Source organism: Muntiacus reevesi, chromosome 7 (genome assembly GCF_963930625.1).
Source record: "Muntiacus reevesi chromosome 7, mMunRee1.1, whole genome shotgun sequence".
Classification (NCBI taxonomy): domain Eukaryota; kingdom Metazoa; phylum Chordata; class Mammalia; order Artiodactyla; family Cervidae; genus Muntiacus; species Muntiacus reevesi.
The window spans coordinates 64719082-64743475 of NC_089255.1; the positions used below are offsets into that span (position 1 = coordinate 64719082).

At 44.2% G+C, this 24394-nt stretch overlaps 1 protein-coding gene across 3 annotated transcripts in view; it reads left to right on the forward strand.

The window, feature by feature from the left end:
• SAMD4A (sterile alpha motif domain containing 4A) overlaps positions 1-24394 on the forward strand; it is a 224201-nt gene that overhangs the window by 152351 nt on the left and 47456 nt on the right. For 2 of the 3 annotated variants that reach the window (XM_065941860.1, XM_065941862.1), the window contains one exon: positions 17455-17718. The exons of the other annotated variant lie outside the window; for it this stretch is intronic. In XM_065941860.1, the coding sequence (XP_065797932.1) occupies positions 17455-17718 (264 nt within the window). The remainder of the gene's footprint in view (positions 1-17454; positions 17719-24394) is intronic. 3 annotated transcript variants of the gene reach the window in all.

Below are 24394 nucleotides of genomic sequence, written 5' to 3' on the forward strand. Positions count from 1 at the left end.
TCCAAGAGGCCGGGGACCTAGCCTTGTCAACTACAGTATTCCTGCTGTCTCAAACCCTCCCTGGAGTATCATGGGTGTTGAATAAATACTTACTGAGTGAATGTATGACATGTAATATAAATCTATTTGTACAATGCTTACAGCCCAATAAATGATAAACTATCTTAAGCGTAATTATTTCAGTATTGAGGATTAAGTATTGAAACCAGACTTTATGCTCCTCATAGCCATTGATTTTAAATGGGAACGAATCTGTCTCTTAAAATCTTTCATGAGAAGCATCTGAAATATCTTACCTCCCCTAGAAAAGCTCAAACTTTTCCTGATTGTGATCTTTCCACCATGACTGTCTTCACTAATAGGGTGTCACTTGTTTCTGTTAAAGCACACGGTCTGTTAAAGTAAGGTCTCTTGGAAGGTAAGAGATTACCTTGAAGATCCCATTGCCAGGTGGAAGCATTCCTGGAATTAGGGTATAGTTTTTGTCATTCATAATATGACCTTCTGCCTGTTACCCACCATCCCTCAGTTTCCACTGTCTTATCTGGAAAGTAGGCTGGGGAGAACAGAAAGATTGATTACATGATTCCCTGAAGCTTTTTCAGGCTTTAAAATGACAGATTCTTTCATTCCCTGGTCAAGGAACTAGATCACATATGGTGCAACTAAGACCCTGTGTGGCCAAATAAATATTTTTTTGAAATTAAAAAAAAAAAAAAAGATTCTGCAGGTCTGCTAATTATAAAGTGGCAGTAAACAATTAATAACCATCTTTAGGGCCCAGGTCTTATGATAATGGTAGCCCTGTGAAATTGCCCAGTCTTTTCAAATGACAAATTGGTCAGTTCACTAGGTAACTACATATTTAAGTAGTGGCTTCTAGATATCTATATAGACATCCCAGTTGTAAACCTCTGCATAAATGTATTGTCACAATAAAAACCACAGAATTAAATAAGTACAAACAAACTAATTAATAGGATTCACTGTAGTGGAGAAACCAGTCTTCCACTTGTGAAGATTCTGGCTGAAGAAGGTGTTGCTTTTTCCAGTCTTTAGACAATACTTGAGTTCCCATCAGTGCTGGCAATTTCTCCGAGCATTTAGGCCAAAACAAGAGGGTCCTGTGGTAGGTCTTGAGTGGCAGATGGATGAAGAGTGGTGGGTAGCCGGTATGAGAAGGACAGGTGCACTGAGTGCCCAGAATTGGAAAAAGCCAATCCTCTGTGAAGACACAACAGCTCTGGTTCTGGAAAAACCCAATGGCATACCGTTGTTTTGGAGGCCCTAGACCCTGCTGTGTTTGGGACACATTGTTTATGACATTGTACAAAGGCCTCAACTTTTGTGTCCTGCAGTGTGTTATTTTGGTGTTAAGCAAGGGATTATCTGTTTTAAATCACAGATCTATTAATCTACCCCTGTGTATCAATGCCATTGATATAAAGACTAATGGTTGTTGATATAATTTGAATAATAAAGACCAAAAGCATGGGGGCTCTAGTATTCGCTTCAATATCAGCTTTGTTGAGTGACCTTGGCCATTGTTTTATCTCTTTTGGCCCCTGGTTCCTTAAGTGATAAGGTGGCAAGGAGGACAGATTGGATGATATCTAAATCATATTCTTAAAGTCCCTTCCTGGTTCAATGGTCTGGAATCCTGAGATAGTTGGGTAGTAAATAAATGAGGAAAACAAATTTCTGTGCTCCTGACACCTTCCAGTCGTCTGAAAATAATATTCTTGGAGAAGGCCTAAGAAATGGCAGCACCATCTTTAAAACTCCATCAGAACCAGCTCCACCAGGTGTCTAAACAACAGCAACATCTGCTTTTCAATAAACACTGGCATTGCCCTCTGCCAGTTCTCTTGAGGGCTTGACTCAGGAATGAGAAGCTCTATACCCACCCTATGGGGCAGCTGGTGAGACTGTTCATTTTATGGGGAGCCTTCTTGAAGCACAGCTGTCTGTTTAAGGAAACTTAACGCTTATCTTACATCTTTGAAGGAGGAAAAAAAACTAGGCTGTTTCTCTTGAGTCTGCAGCTCGCGTAGCATTTAATTTTTTGTTTGTTCTGGCCAAACAGCTTGTGGGATCTTAGTTCCCTACAGGATTTTCACTGCAGTTTTCCTGCAGTGGAAAGCTCAAAGAGTCCTAACCATTGGACTGCTAGGGAATTCCCTCTAGCATTTAATTTAAAATGAAGAGATCTTGGTTTGGCTTTTTATACAAATTCTCACCTGACTCTGCCCTCCGAACATTCACACAAGACAAAGCCACCAGTTTTGTGAGCCAGCTGGGGAAACCCCAAGTGAAGACAGATGCTTTTCAGGCAGCTGAGCAGGTGATGTCTACTTCAGTTATGGAGAATCTTCATGCTGCTCAGAGCAGTGACTGCATGGAATAGCCACAGGAACATGCACATTTACTGTAGAAGCAGGAGAGAAGAGAAGAGCTTTTTGACTTGGATGCATTTCTTCTGACCCTGTTGTTCTAAAAAGGAGAGCCAGGATTCAGAGAGGCTTTGTGGTCCTGGTGCATTACCACCTCCTCCCAAACTCTCATTAGTCCTTGAGATACTGTAGTAAATTAATTGCAATTGAAGTCACCTAAAATTTTTACATCCTTCAGCAATTCTTCACCTTCATGCAAAGTGTTACTTAAAATATTAACACTGCCTTACGGCTCCTAGCTGCTGTGTGCATCTAAATGATAGAGGGTGATGGCTTAATAAATGATAGAGACACTGTTTGCATCTGTGCTGCCCTGTCTTTTATTAATATATATATAATAATTCTCTTTTTGGCATCTGTAGCCCTGGTTACAAGCATAGTGCCCTATTCACAGAGATGCTCACTGTTTGTTGGATGAGTGAATGAATAAGGAGGTTAGCTTAAATTTTTTTCCAGGAAGGTAAAAAATTTATTTCAAAATCATCTGGCATACATCATCTTAGTGGGCATTCATCATTCTTCCCAGTAACCCAGCATAGAGCAGATGCTCAGAAAGTAGTAGATGGATGGATGGACGGATGAAAGTGAAAAGTGAAAGTGAAAGTCGCTCAGTTGTGTCAGACTCTTTGCAACCCCATGGGCTATACAGTCCATGGCATTTTCCAGGCCAGAATATTGGAGTGGATAGCCTTTCCCTTCTCCAGGGGATCTTCCCAACCCAGGGATCAAACCCAGGTCTCTCTCATTGCAGGCAGATTCTTTACCGGCTGAGCCACAAAGGGATGGGTAGATGGATAATATGGACAGCATATGATCCCATAGCAACCCTGAGAGATGGGTAGGAGAAGTATTATGATTGTTACAGCTATTTTCCAGATGAGTACTATGAGACCCTGGGCTTCCCTGGTAGCTCAGCTGGTAAAGAATCCACCTACAATGCATGAGACCCTGGTTCAATTCCTGGGTTGGGAAGATCCCCTGGAGAAGGGAAAGGCAACCCACTCCAGTATTCATGGGCTTCTCTGGGGGCTCAGATGGTAAAGAATCTGCCTGCAAGGTGGGAGACCTGGGTTTGATCCCTAGGTTGTGAAGATCCCCTGGAGGAGAGCATGGCAACCCACTTCAGTATTCTTGCCTGGAGAATTCCTTGAACAGAGGAGTCTGGCGGGCTACAGTCCATGGGGTTGCAAAGAGTCAGACATGATTGAACGGTTAAGTATAAGCCCAGCAGCACTCTGAGACCCTGAATGAGAAGCCAGTGAACTTGCTCAGAGGGTGGATATTGTGTCTTCAGAGTCAGGGCCAAGTGTCAGGGCCAGAGTGCTTCCTGCCATGAGAAACAGTGTGGAGTTGGGCTGAAGGACACAAGTCAAGCTTGCATGTCAGAGAACCTTGGGTTTTGAACCTGGCTCTTGCCCCTTCCTAGCTGTCTCATCTTTGTCAAGCCCCCTACACTCTGTACCTCCACTTCCTCTCTGTGAAACACGTGTCTGTACCTGCAGAGAAGGCTAATGATAGATCCACGGCATAAGGCATTACATGAGGATTGAACGAAACAGTGTCTGTGTATCTTCGGCAGTGTACTTGACATGCAGTCGGCCTTGGTGGTGGTCGCCTGTGTCACTGTTGTGCTCACTCTTGTATGGGCTCCTCTTCAGGGACAAAGGTCCAGGAAAGGTGGTCCTAAGGATGTGCTTTTGGGTTGCATTTGGGAAAAGGACAGTGCAGTATCCTTAGCCCAGGACCATAGGAAAGAAACAGACTAAGGAAACCAAGCTTTCATTTGTTCAGTCACCCTTCCTTCCATGCAAGTCTAAAACGTGTGGGAGAACGGAGAGCATTGCGATGAGCCAGGAAGGGGAAGGGATGAGATTGGTTAGCCCCTTAGCATCTGCCTGCAATGCGGGAGGCCCGGGTTCGATCCCTGGGTTGGGAAGATCCCCTGGAGAAGGAAATGGCAATTGCAAAGAGTCAGACACGACTGAGCGACTTCACTTTCACTTTCTTTGCCTGTGCAGAATCTTGTCTGCACTGAGCAGGTGGCAGATCCTCTACCCTCACACCCTTGCTGACTGTTTTATCAGTGTTACAAGGCTGTTTAGTCATTCAATCATGTCCAACTCTTTGCAACTCCATGGACTGTGACTGGCCAGGCTCCTTTGTCCATGGAATTCTCCAGGCAAGAATCCTGGAGTGAGTTGCCATTTCCTTTGCCAGGGGATCTTCCTGACCCAAGGATCGAACGCACGTCTCCTGCATTGGCAGGCAGGTTCTTTACCACTACTGAGCCACCAGGGAAGCCCCATTACAAGGCAGACTTTTGTTTAAATATGGAGAAGTAAACAATGTGAGGAAAATATCTTGTCCAAATGAGAAAGGCACTCCTTAAATATGCTGATAGCATCATAGGAGACTGGCTTGGGGGAGGGGCATGAGGGATCATCCTCTGGGCTCTAATGGCTCGTTCAATGTTGTACCCTCAGCTTTTAGAGCTTGACACACATGGTGAGCACCCAACAAATGTCTGATGAAGGAAGGAATTCATCTAGTCTAACCTCTCTGTCCTGCATATAAAGAATCCAATGTCACATAGCTGGTAATAGGTTCTTAGCTTGAAATACGATGGAAGTACTTAGACTCTTCCATAAGGACTCCAGTCAATCAGTATTGATTACCACGTGTACAGACACGTGTTTCACAGAGAGGAAGTGGAGGTACAGAGTGTAGGGGGCTTGACAAAGATGAGACAGCTAGGAAGGGGCAAGAGCAGGTTCAAAACCCAAGGTTCTCTGACATGCAAGCTTGACTTGTGTCCTTCAGCCCAACTCCACACTGTTTCTCATGGCATGTGCAAGTTCACTGAAATTTAATGAAAAAGAAAGTGATTCATCTCCTTGACCCTCCAAAATAGAAATGAAATGTGAACACTTAAAATGAATGCCAGGAAAGGGATGACCAAGTTGAGTCTGAACCAAAGGAAGATTATTCTGATTGGGACCAAGAAGAGTTTGTCCATGTAGATAAGAATCCTGAAAGAGCAAGGAAGATACTCTTTTTGGTATGGTAGGCCATGGTAGAAAATTCATCTTTTGTAAGACTGTGAAACACTGTCAAGTAATCAGACATATTTTTCTTACTGCACATAGTACACTAAAAATGCTCTATGAATATCATTAGACTGGCTAGTACTTTGAGTTGATTTTTCAATTTGCAGTATTGGTTTATATTGGGTGATTCTTACCCTGACAACTCATAAGTAATATTTCTGCAGGGCTTCACAGTTTGTAAAACACTTTCATGTACCTTAAATTATGCAACTTTTTCAACAGTTCTACGATGGAGCCTTTGATATCCACTGCTGGGGATAACTAAGGCACAGAAAGGTCATATGTCCTCCAACCCAAACCCCAAGCTCCTCTCACTTCAGCAGGCTGCTTTTGTTGTAGACGATGCTTGTTCCAGTATCAGCAGGACAGGTATCAAGCCAGTGAGTCAGAGCTAGGTGTGTAGCTAGTACACCTCAACCTTGAATGTGAACACAAATCTCCTGGGATGTTAAAATGCACATCCCAGTTCTGGGTCTAGGGCGAGACCTGAGAGTCCAGCCTTTCTAATAAGCTCCCAAATAATGCTGATGCTGCTGGTCCATGGAGCTAGAACACATTTTTGTTGTTGTTGTTTGTGAATCAGTTACGTTCTCACCTACAGAATTTCCAGACCAAGAGAAAACATACTCAGAGGTTTCTGCAGCTGATTCATGTCTAGAGAGGGCCTGAGTCCGACCCCTGTTTCTCTCTTCCTGCTGAGAAAGGATGAAATGGCCACAGCAAGGGACAGGCATGATTGCCCAGGAATCAAAACATTGTCCAGGGACTCTAGAAATTTCTGCCCAAGTATCAGTCAGGCTGGAATTCTGGTTCCAAAATATCTATTTCACCTGGAGGGCAAGACAAGAGTGATAAAATCCTGGACTGAAAAACCTGAGCAGAATTCTGCATGTGAGTCCAAAGCGATGATGTCTTATGTTTTCTTTTAAAGCAACAACTCTTTTAAAGACTCAACAAGATGCCCATTCTTTGGGGACATCTTATTAAAACCAGGCAGAAGCAACAGTCAGCCTAGGGAGGTTTGCAATGTCTGGGACGTGGACAGGGTTTGAGAGGAGCACTGAGGTAAGAAGACAGCCCAGGATGGTGTTCCTCAACCTGGCTAGCTATTGAAACCACTCATGCACCAGAAAGTATGAATGCTCTGACTCCACCATAGGGATTTTCAATTACTTGGTCTGCGATAGGGTCTAGCATTGGGATTTCATTTTTAAGGCTGCGAAGGGGTTGAATGTGCAGCCAAGATTGAGAACTGCTAGCCTAAGACAAAAATGTGGCAGATATGACAAAAATGCCCCAGGATGGAATGAAGAATTTTTAATCTATGTCTATATAACTAGAGAGTCAGTTCTCATTATTTGCAACATTGATGTTCTTTGAAGTCCCTATGAAAGCTGAACTAGCAAACACTGAACCCCTGCTACTATGGGGAATACTAGGTTAGGTTCCTGCAAACCTCATGACATTTTCATCAACCTGTCAATACATAACTGTTTTGTGCTGCGCCAGTGTTTAGTCGTTCAGTCGTATCCAACTCTTTGCAACCCCATGGACTGTAGCCCACCAGGCTCCTCTGTCCTTGGAATTCTCCAGGTTAGAGTACTGGAATAGGTTGCCATGCGCTCCTTTAGGGGATCTTCCTGACCCAGGGATCAAACCCACGTCTCTTATGTCTTTGGCAGGAGGGTTCTTTACCACTAGCGCCACCGGGGAAGCCCTGTATTTAAAGACGTCTTATTTAATATAAGTTGTTGATTCATTAACATCTGCATTCAAAGACCACAGCACTCTTTAACTCATGCCTGTGGGAAGCTCATGCCTGTGGAAGCAATCCATGTGTTTTCTCCCTTAGGCGCAGCACGGCCTCTGCCCCACACCTGGGGCCATTTTGAACAGCACATCACCAACGAAAAACACCAAAGTCAGAAACACATGGCACTGAACAACGTGGGGAAGGACCCTGGTTACAGTATGAGCGCTGACCCGGGAAGGCTGGGCAACGCCTGTTCGACCCCAGCCGGAACGCGTGCGCCAGGGACTTATTTTTTGCCACTCTGCGCATGTCCGTGAATGATGACAATGACAATGTCGCGAGTGTTGACTTTGGGTTATAAGAAATTTTTAGCAAATAGGTGAAGTCACAAATACAGAGTCTGTCAATAGGGAGGATCGATGGTATATAAGACACACTAGGGGAACACACAGCTGGATAGTTTATATGTGGAACGGGGACCAGAAGTAGACAAGCAAAGGGACCTGTGGATCTGAGCTGGCCATCCGAGGTCAGCCCAGCTCCCCCTGATCGCCCTGCTGCTTGCTCTCTTCGCTGCCCGGATCTTAAGGCTCCAGGCAGCCCTCTCTATCTCATATCCAATAAGAGATGAATGCTGTTCAATTCCTGTCCTTAAACTAGAACAGTCCTGGACCTGAATTATGCCAGGAACCTCGTGCTTGCAGTGTCTTTGGAAGTCTTTTATTGCAGGACTGATTTATAATACCCAAGTAGATGAGTTGAGAGCAATTACGTAAACGCTGTTTCTCTAGGGTAGAGAAGAACTGTCCGGTTTAAATGAAAAATGCAGTGCCAAGTCAAAAATTCAAATCGTTATGTGTAATTACAGACCACAGTAAATCAATTTTACAAACGCAGTACCAATCTCACTGTGTTCCAATACCCACAGGGTCCAGTTGTGACAGTTTAGAATTGGAGAAGAGGCTGAAGGTGAAGAGAAAGTGGGAATTGGGACGTGTGAAGCCTCAATAGCTTGTCTTGAATCACATGGTGATTCAATCAAATATAATTAAGAAACCAGGAGAGCCTAAACCATCTAATTTCTCTTAATTAACCCCCTCCCCAAATAATCTAATTAGCAGTGTAAGCTCAAATTGTGGGTTGTGTTTTTTTTTTTAATGGTCATTTATGTGTATTGTTACACTTGACATTTGGTTTGAATGCTTTAATGAAAACAAGGACCAATTCCTTCATCAGAAAATTGCCCTGCTGGCCAAAATGCTGAGAATCTCCAGTTCTCATTCTTCTATCAAGAAACTAAGTTAAGAATTAGTCAGGACTGCATAATACATTTCTAATTATTTATAACCCTTCTCCTAACACTAGAAAGAAAAGAAAAAAGATTGTTGCTTTAATCAAGGCCAAGTTCAGAGTTTCATGCTCTGAAGTTCTGACACCCATCCTGCGTTTGGCTGGTGCTGAGTTGAGACCCTGATGTGAGGAGGATTTCGGCATTTTCTAATGCTGCTGGTCCTTGCCTGGTCAGTGCTGTTGCATTTAAGAGCCATCTTGCCCTCTTATCTGGGAGACTTTTTGAGCTCCAGTTGCAGTGAAGGCTTTGCCTGTAGTTCAAGACAGGAACTAGTAGACAAGGTATCTTTTGTAAGCCCCCTTTAAGCAACTCACCTCCTTCTCTGGACAATAGCTGTGGTGTCAAGATGTAAAATGATACCCCGGTGATTTGTTCAGTGACTCTAGTGGTGTCCTTGGGATTGATGCTCTGGGGGGTGTAATTGCTCTGTCATGAAACTCTTGACTATTTGCAGTTCGAAACTTGAATGGCTTTGCTGGTAGCCACGCCCTGTCAGCAGCCAGGGAGTGTTAAACACAGGATTGATGGTGCTTTCAGTAAACCTAAGAAGCACTTCCTGGATAGACATGTGAGTTGAGGTAACAGTGATTATAACTTGAGTTATCTTTTAAGAATGGGGTAGGAAGGAAGTTTTGTCAAAAATCTATCTTTCTGAGTTTCTTCACCCTGTTCCTTAAACACAGTGACTGGAGCATTTTTTATGGACACTTTGGAAAATGAAAAAGATGTATCTGCTTCAATCCACCCCTGGCCGCTTGCTTGACTCATTGTCATAATGAAAATGATTCAAATTCTGCAGCTCTGTCTTAAACTCTTCACTCTCCACGAGGGTAGAAATTCCACAGACAAACTTGAGGGCCAAGAAACATAAGGGTTAAGTACATATAGATATAACTATAGATATGAAAAAGAGCATAATTCAGGAAAGTAGAAGTGAGCCCCCATATATAGGAACTTTTAAAAATGGCTGGATTGATCCCACAGTCCCTCCAATTGGCTGAAACATCTGCTTTGGTGGTATAAAGTTACTTCCATAGTTGATGTCATTGGTTCTGATAGGGTGGAATGAGAGGATTGGGGCAGTTTCCTCTCAGGACAGCTTGATCTGAAGTTCAACTTGTAAGATTCTACTGATTTCTATAAAATGTATATATTGGCTTGTCTGACTTTTATCATAAATAATGACAGTGTAAAGACAAACAGCAGTTATCTAAAATAGATTTTCCCCTGGATGACACCCAGTTTTGCCATTATAGAAACTGACAAAAGAGGACAAATGAAATGTACCCAAGATTAAAGCAGCAATAAAAGTCTGCCAGAAACATTCTAATTTACTTCTTAAAAGCCCAAATGTTTAAGTAATAACATGAAGGCAGAAGCATACATCTTTGCTCTGCTCCAAGACTGAGTTATCTGTGGAGTAATAAGGGCTGACACCACTGACAAAGACTCATGGAAAAACCTCTCCCGGCATCAGAATGTATTCACTTCCATACGATCTGAAAATGAGACTGAATAGGCAAAAAGAGATTCAGCAGTGTGTATTTGTCAACCTCGTTGGTATGTTCTTTGCAGCTTTGTCTTCTTCTGGAGTCTCCATTTGTTTGGTTTTATTGCATAGGTTAGTATTTACTTTCTCTTCAGAGAGTGTGTGGCTTCCTCCTTGGCTAGTGGGAAACACCCGGTCCACCCACCACATCTTTGCTTTGTAGCATGCTCTTTCTTCTTCTCCCAGAATGAGGTGGAGTCTGGAGTGGTTTGGGGGAATCATCTTCTGGTGTCCAGATGTTGTGAGCACTGGTTTTCCAAAGTTTTAGACAAGAAGCAGAGTGCAAGCATGCAGAGTTGAGGCATATAACCTTTCAGATTTGCTTTTAATCTATTCCCTGAAGCAATGAGACAGAGCATGTTAATTTTAACCTTAGTAATTAATACCCCCTCCCCCTGCCCCCAACACAAACCTGTTCTTGGCCATAAACGTGACTGGTGTTGTCTTTTTTGCATGATGTCACTGGTTAAATACTCTAGGTTTGTTTTTGTTTTTGTTTTTAAATGTATTCTTGCAGTACTATTAATCTTTTTTTCCCCAAAGATTCCCACCACAGGGCCTCAGATTACTGGTTGTGGCACCACAAAACCAACTAAAGAAGAGGAACCCAGGGGCTAATGTTTCGCCACTGAGCTTTGCTAAAATGTTTGCCTTTAAAAAAAAAAAAAAAAAATCAAATGCCTAGAATTATGCGTACAAGTGGTGTTAACAGAACTGCACTCTTTGAAAATGCAAAGCCTTTAGTAACAGTTCCTTAGATACTCTGAAATCAGTGTTCTCAGGAAAAACTCTTGGGATGGTGCCCAAAAGATGCCTGTTAAGCAAACCTAAACCAAGGGAATAAACAGGAACTTTTCCTGCCAATAACTTTGAAACAATAGTGATAGCTATTTTATAATTGGCAATGGCTTAAACTTTTTCTCTTCTAAACTTGACAAATATCAGACCATCTCCTGAAGCAAAACTCTCAAATTGGTGTATTCAGCAAAAGTTCTGATACTTCTGAATTTCTTTTGGGAGTAGATCTAGACAATGTAGTTAAAATACACCATTAGCCATGTGTAAGTAGAATTTTCCGCATGTATTTTCGTAGCCTGTTGACACACACAATATGTATCCCCAGAGTAAGGAAATGGCTTGGATCTTTTAATTCAGGAAAGAAATTCTAAGTTAAATATTTTAAAATAATATGCAAATATTTGATTTTCTCATTCTGCTTTTTGAAATCCCTAAATATGAGCTGCTTTTTGTAAAGTTTAATTGCAGTTGGATTGAGTTCTATCACATGAGCATCTAGAATTTGAAATGTTAACAAAGCATTAAATTTTCCTGTAAGACGCCAGCTTGAATTAGAAATGAAGACTGAGACTTCCCTGGTGGTCCAGTGGTTAAGACTTTGCCTTCCAATGCAAGGGGTGTGGGTTCAATCCCTGGTCAGGGACCTAAGATCCCACATGCCTTGCAGCCACAAAACCAAAACATAAAACAAAAACAATATTGTAACAAATTCAATAAAGACTTTAAAAATGGTCCATATTAAAAAATAATCTTAAAGAAATGGAAAGACTGGCTTAGGAAGAAAGAAGAGTGAAATTGCAAATCATGTCCATGTGGCTGACCTCATAAGGGCCTCATGAGGCTGCAGAGTCCAACCTTGGATTGAGGAAACAGGTTTCTGAGTTTGATGGAAAAGAATGACATTAGAAATATGGGTGTACTTAATGGCTCTATTCAAAAGGAAGTCAGTTTCAGCAGCCGTCTTGATTCTAGACTCCAGGATAAAACGCTGAGCCTGGAAATAGTTGGAAGCACACAGTGGGAACAGTGAGAAATGGTGGTAGACTGAATTTGAGGAGTAGTGTTAACTGTGAACGGAATCAGAGGACTTAAAGCACACAAGTTCCCGAGGCCAATTAGGTGCCTGTGGGACTCAGCAAACACAGCAGAGAGCAGCAGTCATCTCTATCATTGAGTTCAGATCCCAGAAAACTGGGATCCCCATAAAATAACTAAACTTCAAACAGATGATGAAAAAAATGACAAAAAGAGCTGCGAATTCAGCAAATATAAAATAATTTGTATTTGATTGTTAATACCTTCTGCATACGTATCAAAACCATTTGTCGCACAGCGTTTCATCTACTAACCAGGCTTGGTGCATATAGGAATTCCCAGGTCCTTCCACCGCCCAGGGGCCCACAGCTCACAACGTAGGGATTATTGAATTATATTGCCTTTGGGGGCCTTCCAGCTCTGAAATGTTATTAACCTATGCTCATAATAATTTTAAAGCATTACTTCCATTCAGTGTATAAATTTAAGGAGAACAGAGAAGAATGCAATGTATCTTTGAACGATCTCCATTGCCGTTTATTAGGATAAAGTTTCAGTGTTAAAAATTAAGCTCCAGTCATCTGGATTGTTTGTTTATGGGGATCACTTGTCTCCTTGACAGTGAGGTGCAGATCTTAACCTGACAGTGAACTGAGGAGATAGCTGGAACCATACCCCCAACCTTCCTCTTTGCACAGCCCCATTACTTGTCATATTAGAAGGCAAAAGAGGTAGTTATACCTGTTTTTTAAGAGTCTAACTATCCTGCAAAGTCTTTTCCTGCCTCTTATTTCAATAACTAAAAATCAAGGCAAAGTCAATTTTGGTCAGAGGAAAGGGGGAAGAAATCTGATTTCCAGGCTTTCAAGAAAATACTTAAAAGAACACAACCCAGCGCCAGGTATCGTATTTTCCCCTCAAAAAGTGTTGAAAGGAGTCTCATGAAAGATGCTTAGAGATGAAAAAGACACCATAAGGTTAGAGGAGGTCGCAGACGGCAGCTGGCCCCGAACGGTATGGCAGAGTTTATTACCAGATTATAAGACCCTCTGTACTTACATCATGCTGCTGCACTGCTGGAGCAAGATTATTTTTAGCTGCTTTTCCCATATTTCAGCTAGACTTGCTCAGTATTTGTTATTTATTTTTAGTTCCAAATAGTTGAATTTATAAATGTTCCAAATACTACAGTACCCCATTGTCATATGTACTCATACACATGTGTGTACACATGTAAGTGTGCTGGGCTGTGCTTAGTTGCACAGTCATGTCCGAACCTTTGCGACCCCATGGACTGTAGCCCGCCAGGCTCCTCTGTCCATGGGATTCTCCAGGCAAGAATACTGGAGTGGGTTGCCATGCCTTCCTCTAGCGAGTCTTCCCAACCTAGGGATTGAACCCAGGTCTCCCGCATTGCAGGCAGATATCTGCGCCACCAGGGAAGCCCATGAATACTGGACTGGGTAGCCTATCTCTCCTCCAGGGGATCTCCCCCACCTAGAAATCGAACTGGGGTCTCCTGCATTGCAGGTGGATTCTTTACCAGCTGAGCCACCAGGGAAGCCCCATATATAAGTGTACATACCTGAAATTTCTTGTAGCGATTCCTAAAGCTATAAGGGATATTGACTCTATACTCATTATTAAGTCTTAGCTTCAGTTTTTTCAAGGGCAAGGGTTACAGTGTTGCCCTCCTGGGCAATTATTAGAATGAATCCTCTCCCCCTGAAACATACTGTCCCCTCAACCCTCATTATTGTGAAGTCACAAAATCAAGACCTCAATTCTGCTGGAACTTGCCAGCTTCTAATCTAAAGTGAGTTTTGTTTTGTTTTGTTTTTCAAATTGTGCTTAATTCTGCAGCATTTGAATATTACTCTGGGGCAGCTTAAGTCTGAATGGAGCGTGTGCTGTTGTCTGCCACGCTCAGCAGTCAGCCGCTGAGAACGTTCAGAAGGTCCGCCTCTAGCTAGAGTTATTCTGGGGAGACTAGCACAGTGTGAAAAGCTTCTTAGAAGCCTGCCTTCCCTGCTCTCCCCTCTCTACTTGTAGGAAAAGGACTTTTATTCATTTATTTTCACCTGAATATCCTTTCTTCCTCTATGTAACACCACTTCAGATGAATACTTTTGGTTGAAAAGAAAATGGAACGACGGGACAGCGATGCACCCTCTGCTCTTGGCCACCTCATTCATGCACCGCTGTGCAGTCTGTGGTCTTACACTCTCTCTGTCCACAGCATTTATTCTTTCCTCTGCTAATTTATGGCAATCAAAGTCCCCCAGCACATGAAGTAACACCAAATTTGGCTTTGTGATCACTATTAGCTCCACCGAAAGATCTGTCTTCACCCCAAAGCAGCCCCGTGGGCAGGTCGCCTGTCACCTGCTCCAGCCTCCTTCCCAAAGGCCTCAGTCCCCTTTGGAGAAATGAGACATTTGCCATGCACAACTTGGCTTTCATGTCAGAGTGTGTTACCCTGACTCTAAATCCATGGCCCTTTCTGCAAAGCAGAAGCTTAGTGGGAGACATTTTGCTTGTTGCTACAGCAGGTTCACTCCTCAGGGGACATTTCTGACTTTGGTGCCAACTGTAGGAGTCTTTCTGATACAGACCCAGTGAGGCCTTAGGTAGAGAGTCCCTGGGAAAAAGCCCTGGTACCTCAGGTATAACTGATTTTTATTAGAGTGAAAGTCGCTCAGTTGTGTCCGACTCTTTGCGAACCCATGAACTATACAGTCCCTGGAATTCTTCAGGCCAGAATACTGGAGTGGGTAGCCTTTTCCTTCTCCAGGGGATCTTCCCAACCCAGAGATCGAACCTAGGTCTCCCACATTGCGGGCGGATTCTTTACCAGGCTGAGCCACGAGAGAAGCCCAAGAGTCAGAGACCAAATTCATGCCGTATCCCCTGTGACCTTAGTCAAGCCAGGGGCATGTGAAGAAATGGGTCTAGGTTTTTATGAATGAATCTCTATAAGTCCCAGCAAGTTAGGTGTAAACATCTAGTGGATTCCTTGGACACTGACAGCCTCTGCAACGATGCTTGTCAGTGGGGAGCTAACATGAATTTTAAGAAAACTTTTGATGGAAAGAAGCAAATTGGCTTCATCTAATACTGGAATTCAACTGCTACCTGTGTGTGGTATTGTTCTCTGCATCCAAGGATGGGGACTCTCTTAGCAGTATTATCACACTCATGGTGATGGATTCAGTTATTGCCTGTAACCAGGTAGGGTGCTAAGGGTTCCATCAGCTCTGGGTGTGTGTCTCTCTGGGAGAGGCCTGCTTTTATGGTTTGGGGCTCACTCTAACCCTGGCTGTGAAGAGGAGCCCCCCTCCTCCGCCTTTCCACTCTGGGCCCACCTGGCTAGCGCCATTCAGAGCACCCACCAGGTATTCTGAAATGGTTGCAGGGGTACCAGGAAGCAAAGATGTCTAAACTGGAAAGTCCCATCACTTGGGGCAGCCCTGAACAAGTCCACCCAATTTTGTATAAATACTTAGACAGGCATGAAATGAATTTTCTGAATGTCTGGCTTTTCTTCCTGTTGGCTTCTCTCTTCATTTTTGCTGCTGCTTCCTTTTTATTTTTTTATTTTTTCTTTTTCTGCTCTTTTTTTTTCTTTTTCTCTTGCTAATTCAGATCCAACCAGGTAGCAATGCATTTTGCAGGGAGCCTTTTAAAAGAGCTTCTTCCTTAGTCTATTTAGCGGAAATGCAAGCTGTTTCAGCCTGTTAGAATCCAAAAAATAAAAAATATTCCTTTGCATATTTTGAAGTTATTGATAATCCCTTGCCTTTGATAGAATCTACCCAAATTAGAAATTTCTCAGGTTACAGATAGTAAAATTGGCAGCTCCCTTTTTTTCCTCCCATTTTTGTTCATAAAGAAGTTTCTGGCCCTTCTGATTGTCCTTCTTTCACACACAAAGCTGCGCTTCTGGCCGCATGAAGCCAAACAGAAATATGGACAGCAGGGGTGTGAACTCCATTGCTCTTGGGCCTGGTTAATGCCAACTGACCATGAGCGGCCTCCCCACACCACTACTGTCTCAAACACACTTTTTGCAAACACTCAGCCTTTTGGCTCTGGTCTTTATGTTTTTAAGTGGGGGCAGGAGAGCCTGCTGTTCACGTCTTTATGCTGCCCCACCAGAAATGCAGTTTAACAGAAAGCAGAACTTCTCTCACTGGGATGTCAAGTCTGCTGGCTAAAAAACACCAGAAGGATTAATGCCAGCAAAGCAGTGCTAGTCCGGACTTGGGAGAGTAAATATCATACCTCATTGGAGGGGATAGAGCCCTACATGGAACTTAATGGCTTCCCTGAAAAATGTTTAAAAATGCATGTGGCTCGATTCCATGTTAGCACTGCAGCAGTCAAAATAAACTGGACCTGTCAGGGGCCAGCACAGAGAGAAAGTTATGAATAGACTTATTTTGTAAAGCTGTCACTTTACACGCCCAGAAAAACCAACCAAGGGTAATGTCGGCTCCCTCGGCGTTGATTTTGGTTAAATCCCTCCCTTGAATGACCTCAATTTAATTTGGCTAGCTATATGTGAGTTTTGTTGCTTTTTCCTGGTTTTCTGGAAAAGAAATTAAAAATGGGGGCTACACAGATGTTGCCTGCTGTGCGGAAGGGCTGCACAAGCTGGGGAAACGGTTCCCGGCTTACAGAGAGCACCCACTGGCTTCTGAATGAAAGCCTTGTTACCTGGAAGTGTTCTCTTGTAAAGTCTGGCATTAACCTGCAAAGCCAAGGGAGAGAATCGGCCCTTTCACACGCAGCTGCAGTGCCCCATACCCTGAGGTCCCTGTTCGTCTCAGGCCCCTTTTTGCGCCTGTACCCCTTTCAGAGGTGACAGCTCCCCTGATTCCTGGTTGGAAGAACTAGTCCACTTCTGCTAGTTCAGCCCAGCCAAGATTGCCAACGATGAGTGGTCTGCCCTCCCCTTCCAGAAAGTCCACCCTAATGACATGGGTCATGTCCAGTTTTGTGTGGTCTCCCCGCCCCGCCCCACCAAAAAGAACTGGCCAGGACATGTTCTTTTCCATCTTGGCAGATCGCTACTTTGCCAGGCAGGCTGTCAATCCTCACCTGATTTGGGGGTCTACTGCTCCGAATCCTGATTTCTACAGTTAGAACTGAAAACAGATAGCGACCTACAGAGGTGAAGGTCACAGGTGTGGGCCTTATAGGTGTAGCCTCCTTAGAGAGCCCAACTCACCCACAGGTATATACTGCATCCTTTTTAACCACCCCAAAGGGAAGAGCCACCCCATGACCCGGGATGCAGCGATCAGACAGCGCCATCTCTCAGGGTTAAGAGGTACTGTGGGTTCTTCTGTGGCCCAGGCTAAAGGGGGGGAATAACCTATTTCATTTTATTTTTTTTTTTCCAGTTCTCTCAGGCCAGGCACACCACAGCCCTTTGAAACGATCTGTGTCCCTTACCCCACCCATGAATGTGCCAAACCAGCCTCTAGGACATGGATGGATGTCTCATGAGGACTTACGAGCTAGAGGACCCCAGTGCCTCCCATCCGATCATGCCCCCCTGTCTCCACAAAGCAGTGTAGCCTCTTCAGGAAGTGGTGGGAGTGAACACTTAGAAGATCAGACCACTGCTCGTAACACATTCCAAGAAGAAGGTAGTGGTATGAAAGGTGAGTGACAAAACCACCGGCAACAGAGCCCCTCCCTTGATTTGGAGTCAGAAGGGTGAGGAGCGAGGTAGTCAGCCAGGAGGAAGGAGCCCGCCCCTCCCCGGGCTGATGGGAGGCCCCTCCCTTGCCGAGCTCTGGGGTTGACCGTGGCGGAAAGGGCTCGGATTCCCCTTCCAGGGCTGCTTGCCAAAACCTGGGAAGAGCAGGAGAGGTCAACGCCCTCCTTTTTCCTTTTTATTTTATTTTTTTTCTGAATGCAGTGACTTGCAGACAATTAAATGAGTCACAGCTGGCGGCGATAGCATCTACTGTTTGCACATCCGTTCCTTGGTCTGCCCTGTCTGTATAGACGTTGATCTGCTCCAGCCTTCTACCTCACTGCTCTGGCCAGGGAACCGTCAATAATTTAGCAAAACAAACCATAGGATCTTTTTTTAAAATCTCTCTTAGTGTAGAATCGTACTGGTGCTTCCTTTCCTCTCTCCCTTTCCCTTTGATATCCAGAGAAACCTGCAAACCCTTTTCTCTGCATCTGTTGAAGGGACGTGAAAAAAATAACAGTGAGACTTGCTGACAGTGTTTTAAGGCTGATAACGGATTTGCATACAGGTGATAAAGACCTTTTGTGCAGCATCAATAAATGTTCCTACACTGCCCTGTAAATCTCTCCTCTTCTAAAGATACTCATCGAGAGATAGAGATTTCCAAATTATCCATGGTAGGTTCAAAGAGGATACGCACATTCTGTATTTTTAGATGCAAGTTGTTCAAGGACTGGGAAGGCCTCAGGGAAAGATGCTCATCAGAGACACACTAATAACAATTTTAGATGGAGATATAACAGCTAGTCATGCCCCTGGGACTACGATACTGACAGGAGGCTCTGAGAGCGCCCTCATTGATGGTGTACACAATCCTGAGGTTGTGCTGTTTCTGATCTTTCCTTTGAGAAGGATTAGTGTTGACACAGGAGGCTGGGAACTGAGCCCCCTCCCCACTACAGATGCGTGGCACAGAGAGATGCCCACCGCCAGGTACTGATTGTAAATGAACCTGAGGCTGAAAATAGAGCCTGTCAACCAGGGGAAATGAACCTGATGTGAAGCCACTTTCCTGGAGCATCCGTCCCTCCCAGCTGCTCAGGCCAGCATCCTCTCATCCCAACGCCATCCGTGATGGATACTGTGCTGAGTGTCCGAAACAGTTGGGACTCATCTTGATGTTTTTTTCTCTCTCAGGTGGTACAAATGGGTCATTTGAAGGTGTTTAACAGGCCTCAGAAGCAATGGCCCCTTTTGGCAAGGAGAGGATGTGTGTCCTCTTTTATATATCTTTCATAGTTTTCGGGGGAATGTGTCATAATTTTGGAGACCTCCCAAAACCTATTTTTGAGTTCTGCACTCAAGTTGCTGGGCCCCAGGGCATGGGCAGCAGGGATGGCTCAGCCATGCTTGGACTGAGAAAGGTGGAACCAGTGTTTCTCTGGACTTGCTTCTTTCCGAGTGAAGTCGAGTGTCTGGACAAGTGGGGTGTCTGGATGAATGGTTTCCAAGACAGTGGATGTGAGGTTCTAACTGGTAACCATGGGAAGGAGGCCTGGCCTTCCTGTTGAAGGGCTTAGAGGGTCTTGTGGGAAGTCCTTGTTCTCGGGGACACTGGGTTCACCATCTGCTTACAGGAGCTTCATCATCTTTTCTTTCTTTTTTCCTTTGACTTTCTTTTCTTTGTTATCTTTTATTCTGTGTTTTTTATTCTGAAGCGCTCTGTATACTTTAGACATTCTCTCAGAGCAGGTGAAGGTTTGCCCATTGCATGCTGACTTTTAGAGATGAGAAAGTCACTACTCATTAGTAGTAGTGACAGTAGGCTTTTAAAGAGACATGAAGGAGAGAAAAATGGAATTGATGTCCTATCCCTGTTTAAGAGTAAGAGCCAAAATTTTCCAAAGTTCAAGAAACATCCTATGTATCAGCTTCTTCGATTCCTTCCTTTAAAACTGGTGCAAATTGTCCCCTTAGAGCGTCTTTGATCAGAAGGTGATGCAGACAAGATTTTACATCCAAAATTGTCTTTATAGGCCCAAGACGAGTGGTCAGAAACGTCCTATTTGGTGACGGGACTAAACAGAGGACGCTCTTCTGTGTATATCCACTTTCTGCTGAATTATTGAACTGTCCCTGTCCCAAAGAATTGCATGGGATTCAAAGTATAAAGTTCTTAGCAAATTAAATAGAAACACCTATTTGAAGGAACATGAGAGAGGATGAAATGTTCTGTGTTTGGAAAAAGTATATTTGCGGTTCAGCTGATAAGTCAAGCTGTAGAAACATCCACACCTGAAAACAGCATCATCCCAGAGGGTCGGGGCCAGCGTTTGTGCCCCACGAATTCCCCTCCCCACGGCACCTGGTACCATCTTCCCTTGAAGGCCACCCCCTGGGGACTCCTGCCACCAGATGCTGCTCAGAATGGCCTCCCAGGAGAGCACAGAAGCAGCCCGTAACAAGCCTACCCTAAGAGTATGTCATTCAATTCCCCTGTCCCAGAGCAGACGCCAGGTTCAATTTCCAAATTAATTCGTATTTTTCTGAGAAATGAAATCTGAAATCAAATGAAGGGCCTTTAAAGAGAGCCAGCTCTTCCTCTTGGATCCTCATCTCTTCCTTTCTGTGACCGGGCCCTTTGGCAGGAGTGCCGGCCTTTTAAAGCCCCGTTCTGGTCCATCTCAGGATGCCATCATCTGATTGCTATTTTCCTACTCTTTAAACGCCCAGCTTACGAGAACAACATGGAATCTGTAGTAGAATCTGGAGGAGTTCCAAATCTCCAGGGGATGCATGTCAGCCCTCACCCCACACCTTGGGAAAAGAACAAAAATTCCCGTAATTGAGCTTAATTTAGTGTGAATTCATCTTTCTTGCCAGCAGCTGTGCATACCTTGCTGAAATGCTGTGTTCATCCTAGCCTTCCTTTCCATCCAGACAGATGAGCCAGGATTGGCTACACTGTCCCTTAGGAATGTGCCTCTTGGGTCAGGAGTGGGAAATACAGCTCAGGGCCCAGCATTCCTGCCCTTTTTATTTTTCACAAACATCCATCTCTTTTTGTCTTGGTGTCAGCGTTCCCTGCCAGGGATTGTCACTAAGTTCTCTCACAAGTAGATCAGCTCCTGCTCTCAGAGGATTAACATCATCTGCCCGCTTTGCTTTGTTTTCCCTTTTATAGTGAACACCCATCCCGAAGGTTTAAGTCAGCTCCAAGGCACAGAGTGGATGTCCCTGGCAGTAGGGATCTCAGACTAATATCTCAGGCTCAGGGAATCATGGGATCAGCTACTCAACTAGAAATTAATGAACAGAAGTGGGACTCTGAATGGGAATATGAAAGTTTCCCCTTTAACATGCCTCACAGAGGCTACTGGTTATACATGTTTGGACTGAATATGCTGATTGTGGTTTCTAAATTCAGTCCTCCATATTCTTTGTGAAAACTTCATTGTGACTTACTTATTTCAGGGGAAAGATTCTTGATTCTAGGTTGAATACTCAATTATGTTCTCCTCTTCCTCTATATCACATGAATCTAACGTGCTCTCTTACCCTTCCCTCACACAAAGCCTTTAGGTGGCCAAGAAGAGGGAAAAAAAACCACGCCCTTCCAAGAAAAAGAAATGGAGAATAGAATTTCATTGGTGGACGAAGCACATGCGCCCTCCTATTAGCATCATATCTTTAGAATTTTTGTGTAAACCCAGCACCTAGAGACTTCGAAGTCCAGGGCTGTTGCTGAGTGATGTGACTGTTCAATGGAAACAGAGACAAGGAAGAAAGGCTGGTTAACAGGTTTCATTTTTGTGCTCATCAAGTCAGCTGCCTTTCTTGAGCACTTGCTGGAATAGTTATTGGGGAGACAGAGCTGAAGGAGATGGTTCCTGCCTCAAGGGACTCGCTATAATGTGAGGGGCCCAATGCATGTGCGCAGCTGTGAAAATATTTTGTCTCAGAGGCTCGCCCTGGATCGAGGCAGGCAGCACGGAAGGCCCTGATTCAAGTGGAGGGGAGTCAAGGAAAGTTCCTGGAGGGGGAGAGGCCTGGAGCCTCAGCTTGGAGCAGGATTACAGATTAGCCAAATACATAAGGTGAGGGAAGGGCATTCTGTGCGGAGGGAACAGTATGCCTGAAAGCATGGTTGTGAGACAGCTTGACCAAGTGCATCGTCTGATGGCTTGAGGGCCCATGGGAACACAGTCTTGGGAGAGGGAAAAGCCAGATGCTAGGCTTTGCAAAAGATTGGGGCTTTTATCCTGATATTGAAGGAATGTAGCAGCAGAAATGACCTGTTTAGATTTACACGTTAGACATAGGACCTGAAAGGAAGAGTGAGAATTGTGTCAAGGTAGAGGACGGGGAGGGAATTCTGGATTTGGAGGCCAACTGAGAGGTGGGCGGTGTTTCAGTAACCAAGGAGAAAAATGAATTTGGACCAGCCGAGCAAAGGAGACAAAACGAGTGTGTTCGTGGGGTCTTCGATAAGATAGACTTGAGAGAGCTCTGAATTGAATGGCGCTGATTAAATGTAGACAGGGATAGATAGAGCAGGAGGAATTGAGGATGATGCCCAGTTTTTTGCCTGGGACATCTGGGTAGCCCATGGTATCATCAATAGCAAATAGTTAATAGGAAAAGAAACAGACTGAGGGGATGGAGTGGAGCAGGCTGAGTTGGGCACCTGTAGAAGAGTCCAGTGGAGGCGTGCCAGCCAGGGCCACACTGCACCATGCTCTCCCCTGGCCCAGTCTCCCCAGCAGCCCTCGCTCCTCTCCTCCCCTGCGCAGTTTTAGCATTCTGCCTCTCTCTGTGTAGTTCATGTGGGGGATTCACTAGGCTTCTGGCTAGCGAAGTAGATTTAGGCTAGTGAAGTAGATCTAGGACTTCTGGCTAAGTCCCGTAGATTTAAGCTGCTAATGGACTTCCCTGGTGGTCCAGTGGTTAAGGCTCTGCACTTCCAGTCCAGTGGAGTGCAGATTTGATCCATAGTGAGAGAACTAAAGTCCCATATGCCATTGGATGCAGCCAAAAAGAAAGATTTAGGCTCCCTAGAAGCTCCAAGATTTTCTCATTGCAGTTGTCAGTGTGAGAGGGGTAGAGGTGGGGGGTGGGATCTGCTTCTCTTGATGTGAGCTTCAGCCTCACCATTACAAATTAACAGTGGCTGGTATACTTAGGAGGCGTGGCATTTTGTTAGTATAAAAATATAGGGGTAATTAAAACTTACATTGTTTGTCTATAGACATGATAAAGGCAAAATAGAAAGCTTTGGTTCCAGTAATCTTGATAGAAACTTAGCAGTTAAGAGTGGAGGGGACCGGTGACTCTGAAAATAGGCTCAGTTTTTCTTTTCTAAAGAATCTTTCTTCAATGAAACTTACATTTTTTTCTCCATAGCAAAGGAAATATCTTGCCTATTCTGAAATAGCTCGTTTGGGGTTTTGAGTTATTTTTGAAATGTAGACCTTTGAACTTCTGCTTGTCTTAGAACGAGATTAGAAAAAAATATATATTGAGAAGTGTGATTTTTGTAAGACAAAGGAACCCATCAGAAACCTTTGTAAGAAAGGTTGTGAATCCAGTTTCTGAGGGTCATAAGGGTATGAGTGACAGAGAGGGAGTGACATAGCCCCGTGTGTGGCTGGGACTCTTTTCAGCACGGCTGTCACGGGAACAAGTTACTATTTTCTGAAAGCTGACTTTCTAGACGCCGTCTTAAATTCATCTAACTTAAAGGCCAGGATTTAGTCAATTTACTTCGCTTTCTTTATTTCCAAATGCCAACATACGACCTTTGTGGTTAGGTCCTAATGGGCTCAGACTTGTGCTCCCTCTTCTCAGATAGGCTGAGAAGCCCTGATGTCTTTGAAAAGCAAATCCCCAGGAAACCCCCAAATTCTACCAGTCATGAGACTACCACTATTCCTTACCAAATGTGTGTCTTCTGCTGAAGTACTTCAAGCACAGCTTTCAAGATGGAACCCGGCCGCTACTGATGCAAAGCAGGCTGAGAGTAGAACACCACTCAGGAATGTCATAGCCAATGGAAACTGCGAAAAATGAAGTTCCTCTCTTTGTACCTAACCCTTCTAAGTGGTTATTTTACCCAAACTCAGCCATCTCTGTGCCTTCCAAGACCCACACATGCTCCCCACCAGCATGGAAGCCAGAAGCCACCATGGACGTGTCCAGGATGGTGTAGCCCCCTCTCAGCTTCATAGGGACCAGAGACCAAGGAGCCTTCTTTCTTTTGCTCAGAGCCTGGAACAGAATATGTCTTCCCTTGTGACCCAAACAGTAAAGAATCTGCATGCAATGCAAGAGACCCAGGTTCAATCGCTGGGTCAGAAAGATCCGTGGAGAAGGGAATGGCTACCCACTCCAATATTCTTGCTTGGAGATTTCCATGGACAGAGGAGCCTGGTGGGCTACAGTCCATGGGGTCGCAAAGAGTCAGGCACGACTAAGCGACTAACACTACTGCTACTACTGGAACAGAGTAGTGTTGTTCATTCTGCTCTAGTCAAAAATACATACGGGCTCTAATTATCTTGCTGGTGCTGCTAGACTTCTGTTCTTCATTTTTGAAAGACATGTTTTCCTTCTGACTTCAACACTGAAGAATTAGT